Source organism: Panthera leo, chromosome A3 (genome assembly GCF_018350215.1).
Source record: "Panthera leo isolate Ple1 chromosome A3, P.leo_Ple1_pat1.1, whole genome shotgun sequence".
Lineage (NCBI taxonomy): Eukaryota > Metazoa > Chordata > Mammalia > Carnivora > Felidae > Panthera > Panthera leo.
This window is the reverse complement of record NC_056681.1, coordinates 119823523-119842640: the sequence shown is the minus strand read 5'-3', so window position 1 is coordinate 119842640 and position 19118 is coordinate 119823523. Positions and strand designations below refer to the sequence as shown.

General features: G+C 54.1%; 1 protein-coding gene across 1 annotated transcript in view; it reads right to left on the bottom strand.

Moving 5' to 3' along the window:
* Window positions 1–19118, bottom strand: part of DNMT3A (DNA methyltransferase 3 alpha) — a 98509-nt gene that overhangs the window by 44515 nt on the left and 34876 nt on the right. The window contains exon 3 of the mRNA XM_042933514.1: window positions 15033–15137. Coding sequence (XP_042789448.1) covers window positions 15033–15137 — 105 coding nt within the window. The remainder of the gene's footprint in view (window positions 1–15032; window positions 15138–19118) is intronic.

The window sequence follows — 19118 nt, the reverse complement described above, 5'->3', positions numbered from 1 at the left end:
TCAAAAAACTGAAAATAGAACTACCCTACGACCCAGCAATTGCACTACTAGGCATTTATCCACGGGATACAGGTGTGCTGTTTTGAAGGGACACATGCACCCCCATGTTTATAGCAGCACTATCCACAATAGCCACAGTATGGAAAGAGCCCAAATGTCCATCGATGGTGAATGGATAAAGAAGATGTGGTATATATATACAATGGGGTATTACTCGGCAATCAAAAAGAATGAAATCTTGCCATTTGCAACTATGTGGATGGAACTGGAGGGTATTACACTAAGTGAAATTAGTCAGAGAAAGACAAAAACCATAGGACTTCACTCATATGAGGACTTTAAGAGACAAAACAGATGAACATAAGGGAAGGGAAACAAAAATAATATAAAAACAGGGAGGGGGACAGAAGAGACTCATAAATATGGAGAACAAACGGAGGGTAATGGGAGGGGTTGTGTGTGGGGGGGATGGGCTAAATGGGTAAAGGGGCACTAAGGAATCTACTCCTGAAATCATTGTTGCACTATATGCTAACTAATTTGGATGTAAATTTAAAAAAATAAAAAATAAAACAAAATAAAAAATAAATAAATACATAAAAGAAAAAAAATCAAGGATTTTTTAAAAAACAAAAACACAAACAACAAACATCCCTTGCACTATCCCTACTGCAAATTAGGACCACTCCCCAGAAGATTCTAGTGCCACCAAATCAATTCTGTTAACCTTGGGCTGATCTGACTTTTTTTTTTTTTTTTTTATGTTTATTTATTTATTTTGAGACAGAGGGAGGGAGGAGGGAGGGGCAGAGAGAAAGGGAGAGAGAGAATCCCAAGCAAGCTCCTTGCCGTCAGCACTGTGGGCTGATCTGACTTCCGTCCGATGTCTCTGGCTTTTGTTCTGGCCTCCTAAGGCCCAGACCCAAATAGTGACCAGTTGCCCCCTGGAGCGGAAGAGTCAAAGGGGGAGCCTCTCAAATATACATTCTGCTGGGCCCCAAAGCCCGGCACAGTTCTTTCCCTCAGCTCTGGACCCCACGTGTTCTCCCAGCACCCAGGCCCCGGGAGAAACTGCCCCCCGACCCCAACAGAAGCAGTTTGCAGCCTCTGCGGTAAGCCCTCCGTGGCGCGTGTTCTCATATTCCCCTCTGAAAGGAAATGTATCGCTCCATCCCAAGAGTCTAAGACCCGAGCCTGCTACAGTTCCAGGTAGTAAGAATCCCATCAAGGGTAATCGTGACTGTCCTTTGTAAGTGTCACTGCATGGTGGGCAAGACTCCTTGTCACCATTACCCCGTTAGAGCCACTCAACCTCCCTGAGGAGGCTCTAGAGAATTCTGTGACTTGCATAAGGCCACACACTTTGTAAGGACAGAGTGAGGGGAGGAGAGCCTGAGGAGCACTTTGTGCTTGGCCCCCGGGGGGCAAGTAGGCCCAGACATCTCAGAAGGAAGGGAGGTGTCCTCTTGGAGCAGAAAAAGCTAGCTTCCCCTGTGATCAGTGCTCTGCCATGCCCACGGGCACAAGGCCACCCTCGGCACCTGCCAGCCGCATCCACGGAATGCCTATGAGAAGGGAGACCGGGCCGCTGGCCTGCCAGTTAGGCGATGCTCAGGAGGGGGCCTCGGGTGCCCCACCTAGAAGGTGAGATGCTTAGGCTAGTCCCCTGAGGTTTTTCCCATCTTTTTAAGTCTTTTTTTTTTCTTTCTGTTTCTAAAAGTCAGACACATATATTATAAAAATTCAAGCCACACAAAAATGAGTCTTCTTAAAAGGCTAAAGCTCCTCTTTTTCTTTTTTTTTTTATAATTTTTTTTAATGTTTATTTTTGAGAGTGAGAGACAGAGTGTGAGAGGGGGAGGGGCAGAGAGAGAGGGAGACACAGAATCTGAAGCGGGCTGTCAGCACAGAGCCTGACACAGACCCCGAACCCATGAACCTCGAGATCATGATCTGAGCCAAAGTCAGACGCTTAACCGACAGCCACCCAGGTGCCCCTAAATCTCATTTTTCAACTCCCTACTTCCAAAGTCACAGGTAAACCCTGATCAACAGTTTGGTGAGTATATTTTCTAGACTTTTTTTTTTTTCTATGCATCTACAGTCATGTGTGAGTTACATGTTTATACATATGTATTCGCACACACATCCAGATCCAGATTTTTTTTTTTCTAATAGGGTATCATACTACTCTGTGTTCTATAACTTGCTTTTTCACATAACAAGCAGAGCGGGCATCTCTCCATACCCGTACATATGGATCCGTCTCCTATCTCACAGCTGCTCAACATTCTATTGAATGGAGGCTCCGTAATTTATTCAAGCAGTTCCCTAATAGTGAGCCTTTGGGGGGATTTACTTTACCTACAGTGAACCCCGAGCACTTCACAGTTCTGTGCACCTGTGTATTTCTGTAGCTTGGAGTCCCACAAGTGGGCTGGCTGGTAGAGGGCCCGCCTAAGTGTGAGTAAATAGGCCAAATCCCCTCCAGAGAGTTGTACCACTCAAGTGCACCCTGACGGCCCGAGAGAGAGCGCTGGTCTCCCTCCCCAGCAATCTCCAAGGCCGCTTCTGCTCTAAGGGTCTGTATCCTCAACTCTGAGCCCGCTGCTGCCATCTGTTGAGGAACCTCCAGGGTGGCAAATAGGGACAAGGGTCTTGGGGACAAAAAAAATAAATCAAAATAAAAACTAGAGTCTTCCCTGGACAAGGCTCCAGGCCAGGCCTACAGAGCAGCCTGAGGCAAAGGGACTGGCCGAATGGGGTAGCTTGGGGCAGGCCTGCTTCCAGGAAGGGAAGCTCCCATGGAAAGCTGCAAGTGTATGCAGTCCTCAGAGGCTGGGGGTTGGGTGGGGGCTGTAGCAAGAAAAAGAGGAGGCCTCTGGCAGGAACAAGAAGTCCTCCTGTTAACCTAGCCTTGGGCACAGAGGGCCTCCCAAGCCACAGCCAGGAGGCCAAACACAGGAACACAAGTGAGCAAGGAGGCCCCGTCTTTCTCCTTAGTCTCCATCTCTGAGTGTTGGGACCTACACAGTCTGTCCAGGACTCAGATGGCCCTTCCCACCTCCCTGCTCAAGCCAACAGGGTTCCCTGGCCTAGCACGCCCCTCCCTGGTACAAATCCTCTCACCTCTAGACAGCCCAGGTAGAGTAGGGCATACCCGGACCCTCAGGGCACCCCTAACGCCCAGCTGTGTCGGGCACCACAGAGCCCTAAACATGGCACTCCCAGGAAGATGGGGTGAGGGTCCCGCTGGCCAACTCAGGCTGGGAAATTCAGGTCAGAGCCAAGCTCTTACCGTGGCCGCGTCCTTTTCCCCTCTGGCCACTTGCTGCCCACAGACACCTCAAGTTGGGGCAGGCTCCCAGCCCCCCAAAGCTGCTCGAGACAACCCTGCTGTCACTAACTTCCTGCCTGGGAACCACATGGCCTGCTCTAACCCTGGGACTCACTTCCTGTTGATCGCCAGCTCCAGCAGAGAGAGCCAGGAGGACCTGTTCTAACACCCACGCTGCTCACACACCCCTCCCAGGCCCGCTCCGGGAGGACCTCAGTCTGCAGCAGACCCCACACCCTCTCCAGAGGTGGGCGAATCAGGCGAAGGGAAGCACTCTGCACAGCTCCAGCCCCAGGGTTAGTTCGGTGGGCTGAAATCCCCCCTGGATCCCACACAGTCCTCACCTCCTCTCTTCCCAACCACACCACCCTCCACTGCCCATTCTTTCTGGTTCTAGATGAGTCTGCGTTAGCCAAAGCTCTGGAATAGGGGGAGCTGCTGACTCCAGCCCAGGCCAGCCCCTGAGCCAACTCAAGACTCCCCCAGCCCCCCAACGCTGGGATGCCTGGCTGGCTCTATTGGTAGAGCATGTGACTCTTGATCTCCAGGTTACAGGTTCAAGTCCCCTATTGGATATAGAGAGTACTTAAAAATAAAATCTTGAAAAAAAAAGAACCCTCCCCTCCCCAAGCCAGCGGTAGGTCCTCACTGGCTTCCTCTCTGGGGCCCAGGCAACTGAGCAGGTTGAATCCACCTATAAGAAACCTCTGAGAGGAAGGAAGGAGGTCCACAGGCAAATGAACTGAAGTGACTGTCCAAATCTCTTGGAGGGGCTGCGTACACTCTGAAAGGGACATCTCGGGTGAGGAGCACAGCCTGATCCACATCTGGAAGCCACTGGGAGAGCCAGAACTGCACCCTTCTGCCCCCACCTCCATACCTTCCTCCCAGCTCCTTCCTCTCCTGTCCCCTGTCACCCTTGGGCTTGTCCACTCCTGGAGGCAAGGAGTTTGCTTTATCCAGCTCGACTCAGCAGGAGCAGGGCACCTGCTGGGCACTCAGTATTCATAACCGATTCTTGCATGCCAAGCTTAGGTTACAACTCAGAACACCCTGCTCATCTGCTGAGAGGCAGTTTCAACTTAGTTGCAGGTCAGATGTTAACTTTAAAATTCGGTTTTTGTTTGCTTTTATTTCACAGTTGCCTTGAAAGGAGACACAGCGGCACACCCTAAGACACTTATTTTTTCCCATGGAGGTGAGGGGGAGGGGTAGCAGCAGAAGCCCCTGGTCCTTTCAGAAGCCACCAGCAGCAGCTGAAGGTGACAATTTCAGCTTCCTCTGCTTCTCACCTGTGGGGCTGGGGGGAGGGGCGGCAGAGTTGGCAGAATGGGAATGGTGGCAGCTAGCGCCCCGTCACATCTCCCCCCTGGGGGCAGGGGGCAACAGTTATGGGTAAAGCCTGATCCCACTGCCCACGATGTACCTACTCTTGCCTGTATGCCCCATTATGGGTCTTCAAACCCTGCCCACCGCCTCCTGGGGTCCCTCAGAATTTGCTGACCTTTGCCTTCCTTCCAGGCAAGACCCCTCCACTCTGGGACAATGGTTCCTCCACTACCGCTACCCCCCTGCCTACCACCCCCGCCTCGGGCTCTCCTGTGAGCAGCTTATTTCAAGCTGGCAAATGCAGTGGTTCACAACCGGGGGCAGTTTTGCCCTCCAGAGGACATTTGGTAATGTGTCTGAGACACTTTTGATTGTCACACTGGGCTGGGGCTACTGCTGGCTTCTAGTGGGTAGGGGTCAAGGATGCTGCTGAACACCATACAAAAACAGGGCAGCGACCACAACAAAGAATTATTCGGCCCCAAATATCAACAGTGCTGCTGTTGAAAACCTCTGGGCTGAATGGGGGGCACTGAGCAGACTGCCTTTTTCTAAGAACCCTTTTTTAAAACGTCTTAAAAAAAGTGTATTGTGGCAAAATACACCTAACATAAAATTTTACCATTTTAACCATTTTCAACTGTACAATTTAGTGGCGTTAAAGCACATTCATACTGAACAACCATCACCACCATCTGTCTTCAGAACTTTGTCATCATCCCAAACGGAAACTGCACCCGCCACATACTAACTCCCCACTCCCTGTGCCCCCAGTCCCTGGTAACCACTATTCTACTTTGTGTCTTCTAAGGAACATTTTAAGGTCTGCCTGTCTCTTACACACACACACACACACACACACACACACACACACACACACTCCCAGCCAGGCAGGTATTTGTGCTAGGCCCTGTCCCCAGGTCACAGTCAGCCCCTCCAGCCCCCCTACCCCAGCCTGGCAGTAAAGGTGTTGGGGGGGGTAAAGTCCAGTCCAGAGGTCACCGAACCCCCAGCCCACTGCAGGCACGTTTGTTTACCGAGCCTTCCACACCCTAGCTCGTTACAGCACGCCTCTGCTACACTTCATTATTCACCATGTGTCTCCCTCGTAGACTCAAGAGTTTTTTGCCTTACGTCTCTTTTCATTCCCCTCCCTTCCAACGACTCCACCTACAGCTCCCTAGCACTGAGCACGCGGCATAAATATGCACATGCAATTAATAAATGTAATTATCACAGTCGTCCTGGTGGGTAGCGTTACCCTCACTTTTCCGAGGAAAAAGGCACCAAGGCCTCTGGTCACACACCTTCTAAGTGGTAAAGCTTCCAGAATGACCCAGGTACGAGAGAGGCATTTGAAAGCCAGCTCCCTCTTTGGGTTGAGTCTCTGGAAAAACCCAACCTCAAATCCCAAGGGTTCCAAGGAGGAAAAGGAGGCTTTGATGTGCCTAAGCAGGGCCAGGGAAAGGCTGCCGGCTGTTTCCTTGGCAGCAGCCACAGCAGGGAAAAGCCGGAGGCAAAGCAAGAAGCAACCTTCGGCAGTGAACCTGTCCAGGCCCCCGCCCCTGTTCACCTCCTCCTCTGCTGGAAGTCTGGACCAGACCCCAGAACACGCCCCCCCCCCCCAGATGAGGCCTCGTCTCCCAAGGTGGGGCAGTGTGCTGAGGTTCCAAATAAGGAAATGACTTTCGAGAGGCCCTTTATTATAATAATAATATTTACACACAAAAAATTAAAACCTGGCAAATAAGAGATGAGGAAAACAATACAAAGGAGGCGAGGCCCAGACATCTGAGGGCACAGGAACCCATTCACTGAGGGTGCCAGGGCACAGGGACCAGCTGTCCAGGGCAGCCCCGCGTGCAGGCTCACCTGGGCCCAGGTGTGGAGGGGGCCGGCCCAGGGCCCGGCCTCTCTTACAGGAAGCCCCTGGAGGCCTGAGTCAGGTTCCCGGGCTGGTTCTGGGCCCCTAAATGGCTCTCCCTTGCAGCCCTGGAGGCCAGGGCTGCAGCTAAAAGGGGCCTTCTCTCCTGCACCCCAGCGCAGCGCTGGGGCGGGAAGCCCAGAGGCCGGCAGATGTGGGGCGGCCCCTCCCACCCCGTGTTACCGCCGTTGTGCCTTTAAGGCCCTTGGCAGCACTCAGCTCTGTGCCAGCCGGGAACCCTGGCATCCCGCCAGCCTTGGCCTCTTGATTGAAGACACACAGTCACACGCACAGACACACAAGGGGTGCGCCACCTTCCGGAGGCACAGCCCGGGAGATGCGCGGGGGAGGCGGCAGAGCGGTGTCCACAAAAACACACATACAGTCCCCCTCTCCTTGTACCCGCGGGCCCGTCAGCCCCCCACCAAGCCCTGGATTCTCCCAGGCTGACTCCAGCTACAGGTTGACTTCAGCTTGCAGGGCGGCCTGTCCCACAGCACTGGCACTGGGCCCCACACTCCCCCCTTCGCCTCTGCCCCAGGCCTTCCTGCAGCCCCTTCTCCTGGCGGCCCTCGATCTGATTGGCCGGACGTGGCCTTGAGGCAGGGAGAGCCAGAGAGGTCCACGCATTGCCAACTCCCAAAAGAGGTCCCCAAAGCCTCCCTGCTCTGCCTTCCTGAGGTGAATGGAGGCAGACTCTAAGCAGATCGCTCTACCGTGTGTGTGTGTGTGTGTGTGTGTGTGTGTGAAAGAGACACAGACGGACAGACACTGGTTCTAGGAGACAAATTCAGGGCTCAGCAGAGCCTCAGAGGTCACACAGTTTGCGCCCCTGCTGGTCATGGCAAGTGCGTGCAAGAACGAACACGCCTGGTGGTGGCCAAGCCACTGGGGGTTCTGCCTCCAGCAGGGACACCTGTCCACCTGGAAGAGGGCCTGGCTGTGCTCTTTGAAGTCAACCTCAAAGGATTTCAGGATGAGCTGGAGGCTCCCGTTAAAAAGCCACCAGGTATAGAAGACCCACATATTTAGGTAAATCTCTTCTGAAGTTATTTCTATTTTCAACCCCTACCATCCAGGCCTGGGGTTTGGTAAGAAGGAAATCCACCATGGAAAATGGGGCTTTCTTTCTCTGTGCTTCCTGTACCTTTCTAAAGTTTCAAAGGGGTACCTCCCCACCCCACCCCACTGGGGTGCACCACAACCCCCCCCCGCCCCACCCCTCAACATGATTTCACAACTTCAATCGCATCCCCTCTAGCCTTTGTCTCTCCGGACTGGGGAGCCACAGTCTCGTCTGTCCTCACTTGGCAGCCCTGCCTTCCCCTTGATCAAGCTAGCTGCCCTGCTCTGGAACTTTTCCAGTTCGGTTATATCTTCCTCGAGGTGGCGGGACCAAAACGCACACAATTCCCTAGGTGATGATGATGAAAGAAAACCAGCGTCAACAACTCTGTCCGGGTGCATGTGCTGGCGAGCACCCACAGGAGCACAAGAGTGGTGCAGGTGCAGGGCGGGTTCCAGAGAGGCCCACGGGGTCCTAGGAAGCCCCCTGGAGGCCACCCCTGGAGGGAAGCAGGGCTTTCTCTGGAGGTGGCCCTGGAATGTGTGACTCTGGGGAAGGGACCAAGGCGGGATGAAAAGAAACAGGGAATTTTGGAAAAACAAAACAGAGATTCTGGGATTTCACTCAGATGCTCGCTGAGACCAGCTATCTAGAGTGACCTCTGCGAGGGCCCCTGCCAAATCTGCTCTCTTCCAGACGCCTCCATCTCTCACAACAACACTGATGCCATCCATGGGGCCTGCAGCATCTCCTCTCTCCCCTCCTTCTCCCCGGTCCACAGCGGTCAGCAGTGTGGGCCCCGCCAATTCTGTCCCACGCTGCCTCCCCTGGCAGGCTCTGGGGGTGTTTTCTGGCACCGCCCCACCTCACCCTCCTACTCCCTGCAGTCTCTCGTGCTCAACCCCCCATGCTCATGGATGCCAGAGCCGGCTGCCCAAAACATGACCCCCATTGCTTCACGCCCCCCACCCCCTCAAAAATCTCCTAGATAAACACACTTTTGAGAGGATAAAGTGTAAACCCCTCGGGCCGCCTGCCAACTACCTCTCCAACCGCTATCTAATGTGTTCATAAATGAAACCCTCAGCCACTCAGCCACACCAGTCAGCTCTCAGTGCCTCCTTCAGTGCGCCTTCCTCCCTCCACACCTTTGTTCAGGAAGGTCCTAGGTAGGAAAGTCTCCCACTTTTCCCTGGACTTGTAAACATTACCTCCCTTCCCAGGCCCAAGTCCAGCTCCTTCCCCCCCAGCATGTCTTTGGCACTTGAAGACCAGACTACCAGCCAGGCTCTCGGTCCTGGATGCCACTGGCAAGTGCCGCTTTGACCCATCAGGTGCAGGAATGGGCAGATGAATCTGCAGGGCAGAGTTACGAGAGGTCTCTAACCTCCTAAGATGAGCGACAGAACTGTTCTCCCCACACTTCGGAAACCACGGACAGACGGGTGCTAGCACTGCATCGAGGCACCCTCATAGGCAGCGAAGCCCTCCGAGGGGCTGGCAGCCAGGAGTGGGAGATACTTTCTGAAAGTTTTGTGCATAAAACCCAGGGGGCACCAAGTCACTGAATCAAGGTTCCAAAGATCGGTGAAGGAACCATTCTGACCTGGACACAAAGAGGGATTTGAGCTCTGTCTGAACTTGGAGACGAATCAAAAGTTCGTATTAGGTTGGAAAATGAGCCAATACTGCAAACGCCCAACAGCTGAGTTAAACTGTCCCCAGCTGGCTTGAGCTGCAGTGAAATGGCTCCCTAACTTCCCAGTTTACACCCCAAGTCTTCTGCTGCGAAGAGGGGAAGCTTTGCCCTCTTGAACTCATTTGGGCGTTGTGTCAGAGGCTCAGCCTCCAACGTGGAGTGAGTAATGTTGGCTTTGGGCTGGCCTGGCTGAGCTGGGCCCCTGCTCCCAACCCCCTCCTCCTCCCCCTCCCCCTCCCTTTCTGGGTTATTCTTAGCAAGAGGTGACCTCAGAATGCTCCCACTGAGCAAAAAATAACCCTGGAGGAAGTCGGTGAGTATAAATCTTCAATGAATAAATACATATAGCTAGTACACAAGGTATGGAGCCCTAAAGGGCTGGTCACTCCCCAGGGTCTGGTGGGCAAGGGCAGAAACTGTCCCTCCTAGTCCCCCAGTTGTAACCAGCATGAACGACAAAGGTGTCTGCAGGGCTGCTGGGGCTTGTGACCAGGCAGGACCCGGCTTCAGACACCTCCACTTGTTATGTCCTCAGGAGTTGGTGAACAGGAAGATGCCTCTTCCTCCCACCCTGAGGCTCGCACCCATGCACAGGCTCACACTCTCCGGCCGGCAGAAATCAGCCCTGCACACTGCTCTCCCTCCTCCCCATCACGGGCACCGGCCAGCCCGCAGGCCCTGAGCCCAGGTGCCAGCTCCCTTCCTAAGCCACGCCCAGCCCCGCACGGGCTTCCTGTTTCCTGTTGCCTGCTCGGCTCAAGCATCCTGGCTCTGAGGCCAGCGCTGCAGACCAGCCCCACTGCCCGGTTTTAATGGGCCCCCCTCTCGCTCTGAAGGCCGCTGCAGCCTTGCCCATTTACCCCCAGGCTCCCTGGTACTTGGGTTGGTCGCCCTCCTCCTATTATATCTGACTTGCATTTCTCTGTATGCTTTTTAGACCAGGTCTCCACTTCTTTCAAACAGCCCTGCATTCACATTTTAACTTCAGGCGGCTTTGGGAACACCCAGGCTTCCAGAGCATGTGGCTGGCGTGGTAAGGAGGATTGAGTGCTGTGGGCTTTGCAGGCGGGAGGTGTGGAGTCCAAGTCCCAAACATCCTCTCTGAACCTCAGTCTCCTCATCTGAACGTGGGCATCGTAATGACAGAGGCCCCACCTATCTCACACAGGTAAGTAAGTCACCCTTGCACAAGGCCTTTCCTTGTAGGCAATAAAGCGCTACACGACCCTAACTACGCCTTTGCTCCTGGTCTGCGTCCTCAGTGAGGTGGGTAGACAGTGCAGTGTGGCTCAGCTCAGTGCGATGTGGGGTGGCAGTCAACGTTAAGTCCAGTGGAAGGCACGAGCTCTCTCCGTGTGCTCTTCCAACTATGCGGGGTGGAAAGGCCAGGTTTTTGGTTTTGTTTTCTCAGTTCTCAATCCAGCAAGAAATAGTACTTTTGTAAAATACAAACTCATGCGTGTGGCTGTAGTGACAGTATCGAATCGGCAAAAATTCAAAATACTTATTTTCAAGTTCCCTAAAGACGTGTAATAGTTTGAAGACCAGTGCCATCCAAGCACATGATCAGTGGGCTTATTATCTTTTTTTAAATATCTTTTTTTTTTTAACGTTTATTTATTTTTGAGACAGAGAGAGACAGAGCATGAATGGGGGAGGGTCAGAGAGAGGGAGACACAGAATCTGAAACAGGCTCCAGGCTCTGAGCAGTCAGCACAGAGCCTGATGCGGGGCTCGAACCCACGGACTGCGAGATCATGACCTGAGCCGAAGTTGGACACTTAACTGACTGCGCCACCCAGGCGCCCCTTTTTTAATATTTTTTTAAATGTTTTTTTTTTTTTTTTTTGAGAGGGAGAGAGAGAGCAGGGGACGGACAGGGGTGGGGGGACAGAAGATCGGAAACAGGCTCTGCACTGACAGCAGAGAGCCCGATGTGGGGCTCAAAATTTCCAACCGTGAAATCATAACCTGAGCCGAGGTCGGATGCTTAACCAGCTGAACCACCCAGGCGCCCCAGTGGGCTTAATATCTTGTCTTTTATTCCTTTGTGTTCGTTGGGATTAATTTTACAAACAGCTCAGAAGAGAGGGTCATGATGGCCAAAGGGGACTTCCCTTGCAGGACAGGCTTTGATGGGCTATGACAGTGGGGCCAGGAGAGAGAAGGGAAGGCTGTGGACCAAGCCCCCAAGGTAGTGAGAGAAATGTGGCTGGTGTGCTCAGGGAGCAGCTGGCAGACAGGGTTTCTATGACAAAAGCAGTGGACGCTGAGCACCAGAGCAGGTTCAGGAGAGGGGCCAGATGGAGCATTCCAGACCTTGTCCCATAAGAAATGAAGATTCTTGAACACAAAAGTACCGTGGACAGTATTTAGTGTAACTGCACGGGGCCCCCTCTCTCTAACACACTAGGTTGAAAGGTATGTCTTCTTTATCAGTGTGGCCTCCTCACCCTGGTAGGTGCTCAGTGGGTGTGAAGTATCTGTCACTGAGGGGTTACAAAGTATACTGGGGGCAGCTGGGGTCTGGTCTGGGTGAGGGTGCAGCCAGGAGGCTGATGCCAGAGCAGGAATGAGTGGAAGAGATCCAGGCCTTGTGGATAACACGGGAAGGCAGACAATGATTTCTTAGCCTTGGGGCCAGGCGAGAGCGGGGAAAGTAGTGGCCGTACCTCACCCCTCCCTGTTCAGCACGGGACATGCACAAATTAAGACCCCGGCTGCAGCTCGCTCTCACGCTCAGCTTCCCCGCACTTCCCCCTCCGTGCCACCTGTCGGGATCTGAGCCAGGCTCCCTCCTGTTTCCAGGCTTAGCTGGATGACACAGGCTCGGCTGCTTCAAAGCTCTCTGGTCAGTCTGTCCCCAGGGCTGCCGCTGTACCGGGTCCCCACGAAGCCCTCCGGCTCTGCTCCTCTGCTGGGAGGCGAGGAGGCCAGGGCAAGCACCTGCTCCGTCCTGGGAGCCGACCTCTAGTGGCTGCACAAACTTCCCTGATTTCCCCCCCACAGGCTCCCTCCGGGGGCCAGGGGCCTGCTGCCTGGGAAGGCCTGTGAGCTTTTATTCCGGGGTCAGTTCTTCTCTGTTGCCCCAGAGTACAAGGGGTCCCTTTCACAACAGCTGCCTCAGCCCTCTGTCCCCCTGTCAGCATTGCCGTCCCCATGGTCTCTCTCCCATCCTGGGGCCTCTCTTGAGAGTCTGGGGGCTGCAGATGTCCACTAGGGCATGGGCTGGGCCACATGCAGACTGTGACCTGCACAGTATTGCACCGCCTCTCACCAGGGCTGCCGAGAGGCCAATGCTTGGCTCCCACCCGAAAGATCTGGTAGACCCCGGTCCCACGGACCCCCGCACAGGAGCAGGTTTATTCCACTGTCTGCCCTGCCCTTTTGGATCCACTTGGCTGTTTGCAAAGCATCCCTGGAGGTGGACAGGACAAGTGTTCCTGGCGGTTAAGTTTTCCCGATGGAGCAGCAGAAGTTCAGAGAAGTTCAGTAACTTGCTCAAGGTCACACAGCTGGTAAGCAGTAAATCTGTTTCTTCTATCAAACTGAGGTTGCTGTAGCCTCCTAAAGAGGAAAGGTTTGGCCGGGCAAGGGAAGACCAACCTTTGCTAAGCCCTGGCTCTCCAGTGCTTGCACCAATTTAACTCCCACAGGCATCTAGGAGGAGTGAATCCTTATCATCAATATTTTTCCAAGGGGGAAGCCGAGGTTCAGGCGGTGACTTCTTCAAGGTCACACGGGTGGTCAGTGGTGGAGCCAGGATTTAAACCCGGGTCTGTTATAGTCTAAAGACAGTGACTTTCCTTCCACACTAGCCCCTGTTCCAGGCAGGGGTGGGGAGGGCATACGACCCACTGACCCTTCACCCACTTGGCCCTGCCCCTCCTCCCTCGCATTCGTCCACCTCTGGACACATTTCCACAAACCTGCCCCTGACTGCCTTGCACTTTCTCTCCCGGGCCTCACCTCCCCTCTCAGTGATATGCCCTCCCTCTGGTCCCGGGGACTCACAAGGATGAGCAAAGGGTTGCCAGGTCTTTATTTGCTATAGGTGGTAATTCTTGTCCCAGGTGTGCCTGAATGGGGGGTGGGGGCCGAGTTCTCAGCCACAGATCATGGCCACAGATCATGGCCACATGTGCAGGTGAGGAATAACTGGTGGGCTCTAACTCAGCCTGGCTCCCCGCCCCCTCCCTCCAGCCTGCACTGGGGCCCTCCACCTTCTCCCAGATGCCCATGGGGAAGGAGAGTGGAGGGGCACCCTGGGAATCTGGGAGTACAGCCTGGAGTCTGCTGCAAGCTGGAAATTCCTTTGAAGTCCCCTGTTTTATCTTTCAACTTCATGTGAATTTTTCATCACAGGCCATAAAATATCCATGTTTGCTTTAATATTAAAATACTTAAAATTACTTACCAATTAAACGACTTAACTTCTGCCCCCCCCCCCCCCCCCCATCTCCAAACAGAATTGGCAGTGTACGCTTTGGTACCCACAGGTGCCCAAACCTCCTGGCTCTAAGAACCTCCCCTCCCCTCCCCCTGGTGCAGGCCTCCCTCCCTCTGCTGTCCTTTTCACCATGGCCACCATTCACCCCGACTCTCTCCCCCAAGGGAGAAAACCCTGCCCTGCTGAGAACATTTCCTTGATGGGCTGAGTTACAAATCTGAGCTCCCAGCCCTCCCTTGCCTACTTGCTCTGACTCTCCCATTCTCAGCTGGAAGGAACTGAAAGAAAGGAACCAGCTGTCTTCGGTGCTGGCAAATAATTATTGCTCTGCCTCTGAGTCTAAGGCATAGGCAGGCCAGCTCTTAGAGCCCCCAGGGCATGCCCTCTGGAGCATTCTTCATCCTGGGCAACCCCGGGACTCTCCCTAGACTCAGAGGTTATGGCCCCCAGAAGCCTGGGCTTGGGACTGGCCCTGTAGCCCACACTTAAACAGCGTCAGGTTCTCCTTCTTCTTTTTTTAATGTTTATTTTATTTTTGAGAGACAGAGAGAGAGAGCATGAGCAGGGGAGGGGCAGAGAGAGAGGGAGACACAGAATCTGAGGCAGGCCCCAGGCTCTGAGCTGTCAGCACAGAGCCCGATGCGGGGCTCGAACCCACAAACCACGAGATCATGACCTGAGCCGAAGTCGGACGCTTAACCAACTGAGCCACCCAGGAGCCCCTCTACTTATTTCTTCTGAAGGGACCCATCAGCCTGCAGCTCTCCTACTCACTTGGATCAGACGTCCAGACCTGGGTTCCCTTCCTCCGGGTCCTCAGGTGGGGCTGAAGCCCAGGGTGGGGGGTGGATGGGGAGGGGCCTGTGCAGGCTGGCCAGGGAACAGCAAGTCCTGCTGTCAAAGCCACAGGCCTGGCCTGGGGAACGTTTCAGGCTCTCTTACTGCCACTGCCCTTCCAGAAAAGTCCCAGCTCCGCCACGACTCGCAGCGCAAATCCTCTGGTCTCTAGGGGTTTCCAGTTCAGTGTAGAAAACAGGAAAGCGTGAGGGTGGCGGTAGGGTTCAAAGGACAGGGAATGTCAGCGAGCTCTGCACCCGCAGGCGTGCACCGCATTGCCGAGTCTTAACGCCCCCTGGTCCCCGCAGGACACACGTCACTGCTGTTTAGTGCGTGCGTGCGCGTGCGTGTGTGCGCGCGCTGGGGGGGAGGGGATGCCATGACACTCACCAGGGGGTGCTTGCGCTTCCGCCCAGGCCGCCCCACCTTCCGTGCGGTTGTGCTGGGCTCCTGCCGCTCCTCCTTGCCACGAGCCTCCTCCGGCTCCTCTCCCTCCTGCGGGTACAGACACAGCCTGTGAAGCCAGGGCTGGATCCAAGAGGCCTCCTCCCCTGTCCCACCCACCCCCGTGACAGCCACATTCCCGGGGTCGTGCCAGGCTGTTCCTCCCGGGTGGGGATGATCTTCATCCATTTCTTGCCTGGCAAAGCTCAAGCTGCCCCTCAGAGTCCCATTTAAGCAAAACCTTGGGGAAGACTTGAGGGCAGACGCTGTTGCCCCAAGCGCTGTGCCGCTCTGCTTCCTGGCGGTCACGTTTTTCTCAAGCACAGGGTCACAACACATGCTCTGACAAAAAGTGTATTTCTGGATAGGAATTTATTTATATGAAACCAACCTTACACAAGTACAAAAGTTAAATTAGCTATGTATTTCATGAATCACCTGTCCTGTAAAGCATAAAGTCACATGACACGACATTGTAAATCTGGCGACTGGAAATCTGGGCAGCACTTGGCATGGGGACTGTGGCAAACAATGGAGGACTTTCACAGTCACTGTGATGTATCTGCCCTGAAGCATTTGCCATGAATGCCTGTCACCCCACAGGAGCATCTCGGGGACACCATCTTGGTTCATCTCGATGCCCTGCGTTCATGGAGCTCTGGACCAGAAGTTTGGTCTTGTGAGCCACCTCCCCCAGCACCTGACAGAGCCGGGCCCTGCACTGTCGTCTCATGGAGCACAGAGACACAAACCTAGAAAGTCCTCCTGCCTCACTGCTCCAGCCTGGCCACAAACCACCCACGGGTTTCTTCTGACTCAGCCGGCTCCAGCATGACTAATCACAAACAGAAACAATGATGGGGAAGGAGAAAGGGACCCTGACCCTGCAGAGGGATCTCAGGCAGCTCTTCAAACCTTCCATGATGTCAGGAGCCAAAGATGGCTTCCCAGTCCACCCTGGGGAGGGTGCCAACCCAGAGCCGTGCTGGTGCCACAGAAGAGAAGGGGAAGGCGCACAGGTTCCCTGTGGATTTAATCAAGATGTCCCTCAACATCCCACTCAACTTTCATTTTCTGTGATTTCAAAATAGCTTGTGGTTTGCCTGTCTGTGGGCGGGAGGGGAGGGTCCAGGTGGAAAGAGAGAGTTTGCACCAGGACCAGAGACCCTTGACAGGCTCTTTTTAGGAAGACACGGCAGAGAAGCTGTGAGAGCAGAAAGGCCACAGAGGTGGACCGCCAGATGGTGGGGAGGGTTCCACGAGGGCTCTGGGAGGCCTGAGTGCGGGGGCCAGGGCACGTGCCCCCATGGGAGGCCAGCCCTCCGGCTCTGAGCTGTCCTTGGTGAGACCTCGCAGATACCCCGTATAAGAAACGATCGCTTGGATCACAGAGGAAATCTTACCCATGCAGCTTAGTCTCTGTGAAGGTTTCAGTCGAAGCTACAGAATGGCAGTGAATTTCAGGCGGAGACAGTGCTTTTGTTCTGACTCCACCACTGCTAACTGGGCAACATCTTAATCATTCTGACCAGGTAACCCGGCGTTTACAAAGCACAGCCAACGTGAAGTCATGCAAAGGCGCAGGACTTAGAGCAAACCAAAATGGGGCTGAGCCCGGCTTATCCGTTAGCTATAGTACCATCTTCTCTGAGCCTCACTTTGCTCATCCATAAAAGGGGAATCTGAAGGTGTCCATTCTGCCTGCTTCTCAAGTTTTTCAGAGGACCGAACCAATGTTTTGTCCCCTTGTCTGTTTTGTCCGCTGCTGACTTCCCAGAGCCTAGAACAGGCCCGGCGCTCAGTGAGTGTTCCGCATGCCCCCCACAGGAGGGGCTTACATAATCCCTGGCAGCAGGAGGCCTACTCAGCCCCTGCATTTGCCTGGAAAGCACTGGGCCAGACCTAGCCAAGCCTCTGACCACTCCTCACGGCCAGGCCCATGGGACTGGAATGCACAAGGCAACAGGCAAGAACGAGGCACCGATGTGGATCAGGGTCAGGCTGGGTGGCCACGGGGTCTGGAAAGACTCCTACTGCCCAGAAATTCTGGGCTACGAATGATTTCTTTAACAAACTGCATTTCTTACAGAGGGATTCGTTTGGTTTTCTAACTTTTACTCTGAACTAACCTGAGAAGTGAAAGTCATTCAGAGCCCCTGAACGGCACTAAGGAACCACAATCACCACACTGCGATGACCTAAAAACAACGACACTTGACATTTCAGGACCCGTGAGGCCGGTGCAGCCCGTGCAGAAGCCTTCAGGGGCCCCTGAGAGGCAACTGCTGTGCTACCCGAAGACTGCTGTAAGTTGGCCCCTTAGTGACACTGGCTATGCCTGACGCATAGGAGATGTTCCACGTATCTTCCCCCCATTTGAATTCAGCTCAGTGCAATACACCCCCGGAGGAAGGTGTGGGATGCCTGAAATGCCATGCCACCTGACCAGGTCCTGACATGTTGAAAGTGTGGACATCACCAGGGCAGGCTGCCACATGCTGAGCCCGTACCTTGGCCCAGGTGCAGGGCAAAGTGCGATACGCCCGGTCCGGCATTCAGGCCTCACCCCTGGGTTGTGCATGAAGAAACCCAATCTCCCCAAGAGCCCGGGTTGGGACTCGAACTCAGGTCCGGGTAACAACTGGCCCATGCCCTTTCCATCAGACCCTTAAGTACGGCTTTGTAAAAAGCATGTTATTTGGGGCCAACACATCATTCTTCCGTGACATAGTGATGTCACAGGGCAAGGAGAAGGGCGGTAAGGCCTCCGGCTCGGGACCTGCCTGAGTCCACACACACAGTCAGGGGGATGACACACAGAGAAGGAGAACAGATGGCTCAGGGCTGTGCCCCTCAAGGAGGCGTATCAAGAGGTCCATTCTCGCATCTGTCACGGAGCTGGCTTCATTCAATATCTTTGCTGATGGGTTGAGCAAAGGAATGTAAAATATGCTTATCAAATCTGTAAGCAGCCCTGATTAGGCAGCATCACTAATACTCTGAAAGGGAAGAATCTGATCCCCAGGGACTTGGAGCAGCTGGAAAACAGTAAAAATTTAGCAGGAACAGACATGAGCCCAGGTTGGTTTCCTCATCTGTCAGCTCAACCAAGGGGACTGAATTAGTCAATCCCTACAGTGGGGGTTGGCAGGAAGGGGACAGAAATTCTAGTTGGGTGGGATTTGGAGAGGGCAGGGATGAGCTGGCCTTCCCGTCCTGCTCTTGAGTCACTAGTAACTTCAAGCCATCTAACCTGAGTCTCTCTTTGCTCACCTATGAAACGAGGCTGATAATATCTACCTTACAGCGATGCCGTGACAATTGAATGAGGTAATATATCAAGAGCTGACACATGAGAGTCACTGAAGAACTACTAACTCCCGCTCTACACGTCCTGACCAGAACTATTCACAAAAGTGCATCCCTCCCTCTTCCCCTTCCCCCCTCCCTCCCCACCCCCAGGCAGAACCCAGTGCCCTGCATTTGCAGCCATCACTCACTGCTACAGACCAAGCCCAGCATCTGGCTGGTACCACTGCAGTGGGATACTCAGGAACACCGGCTCTCTGATCTTTCCAAAATGCAAAGCTGATTATGTCACTCTGCAGAGCTTAAGCCCTTGCTGAGGGGGCTCCCAGGGGCCTGCAGGATCCAACCAAGCTCCTTAGCCCGTGTGAAGGAAGTCCCCCAGGATCTGGCCAGCCGCCTTGGTCTCCCCTCCCCACCGCCTTCCTCCCACTCACCGTAAACAGACTGCACCAGCTGCAAAAGTGGGCTGCTTCCTTCCCCAGCGCCGTGGCACAGACCATTCCTTCTGTCCCGACTACCTCCCCCTCAGGTTGACCAGCAAATCCTTACTTTTCCAACCTAATTTCCTGGATTTCCTTCCTCTTGGTCCCTTCCTCTGACGGAGTCCATAGGTCCTTTCTCCCCATGGCACCAAATACCCAGCACTGCGATGGCCAGCAGTTGTCCTGGATGGGCTGTGAGTGTCTTGAGGGAAGGGACTATGTCTTATCCACCTTGGCATCC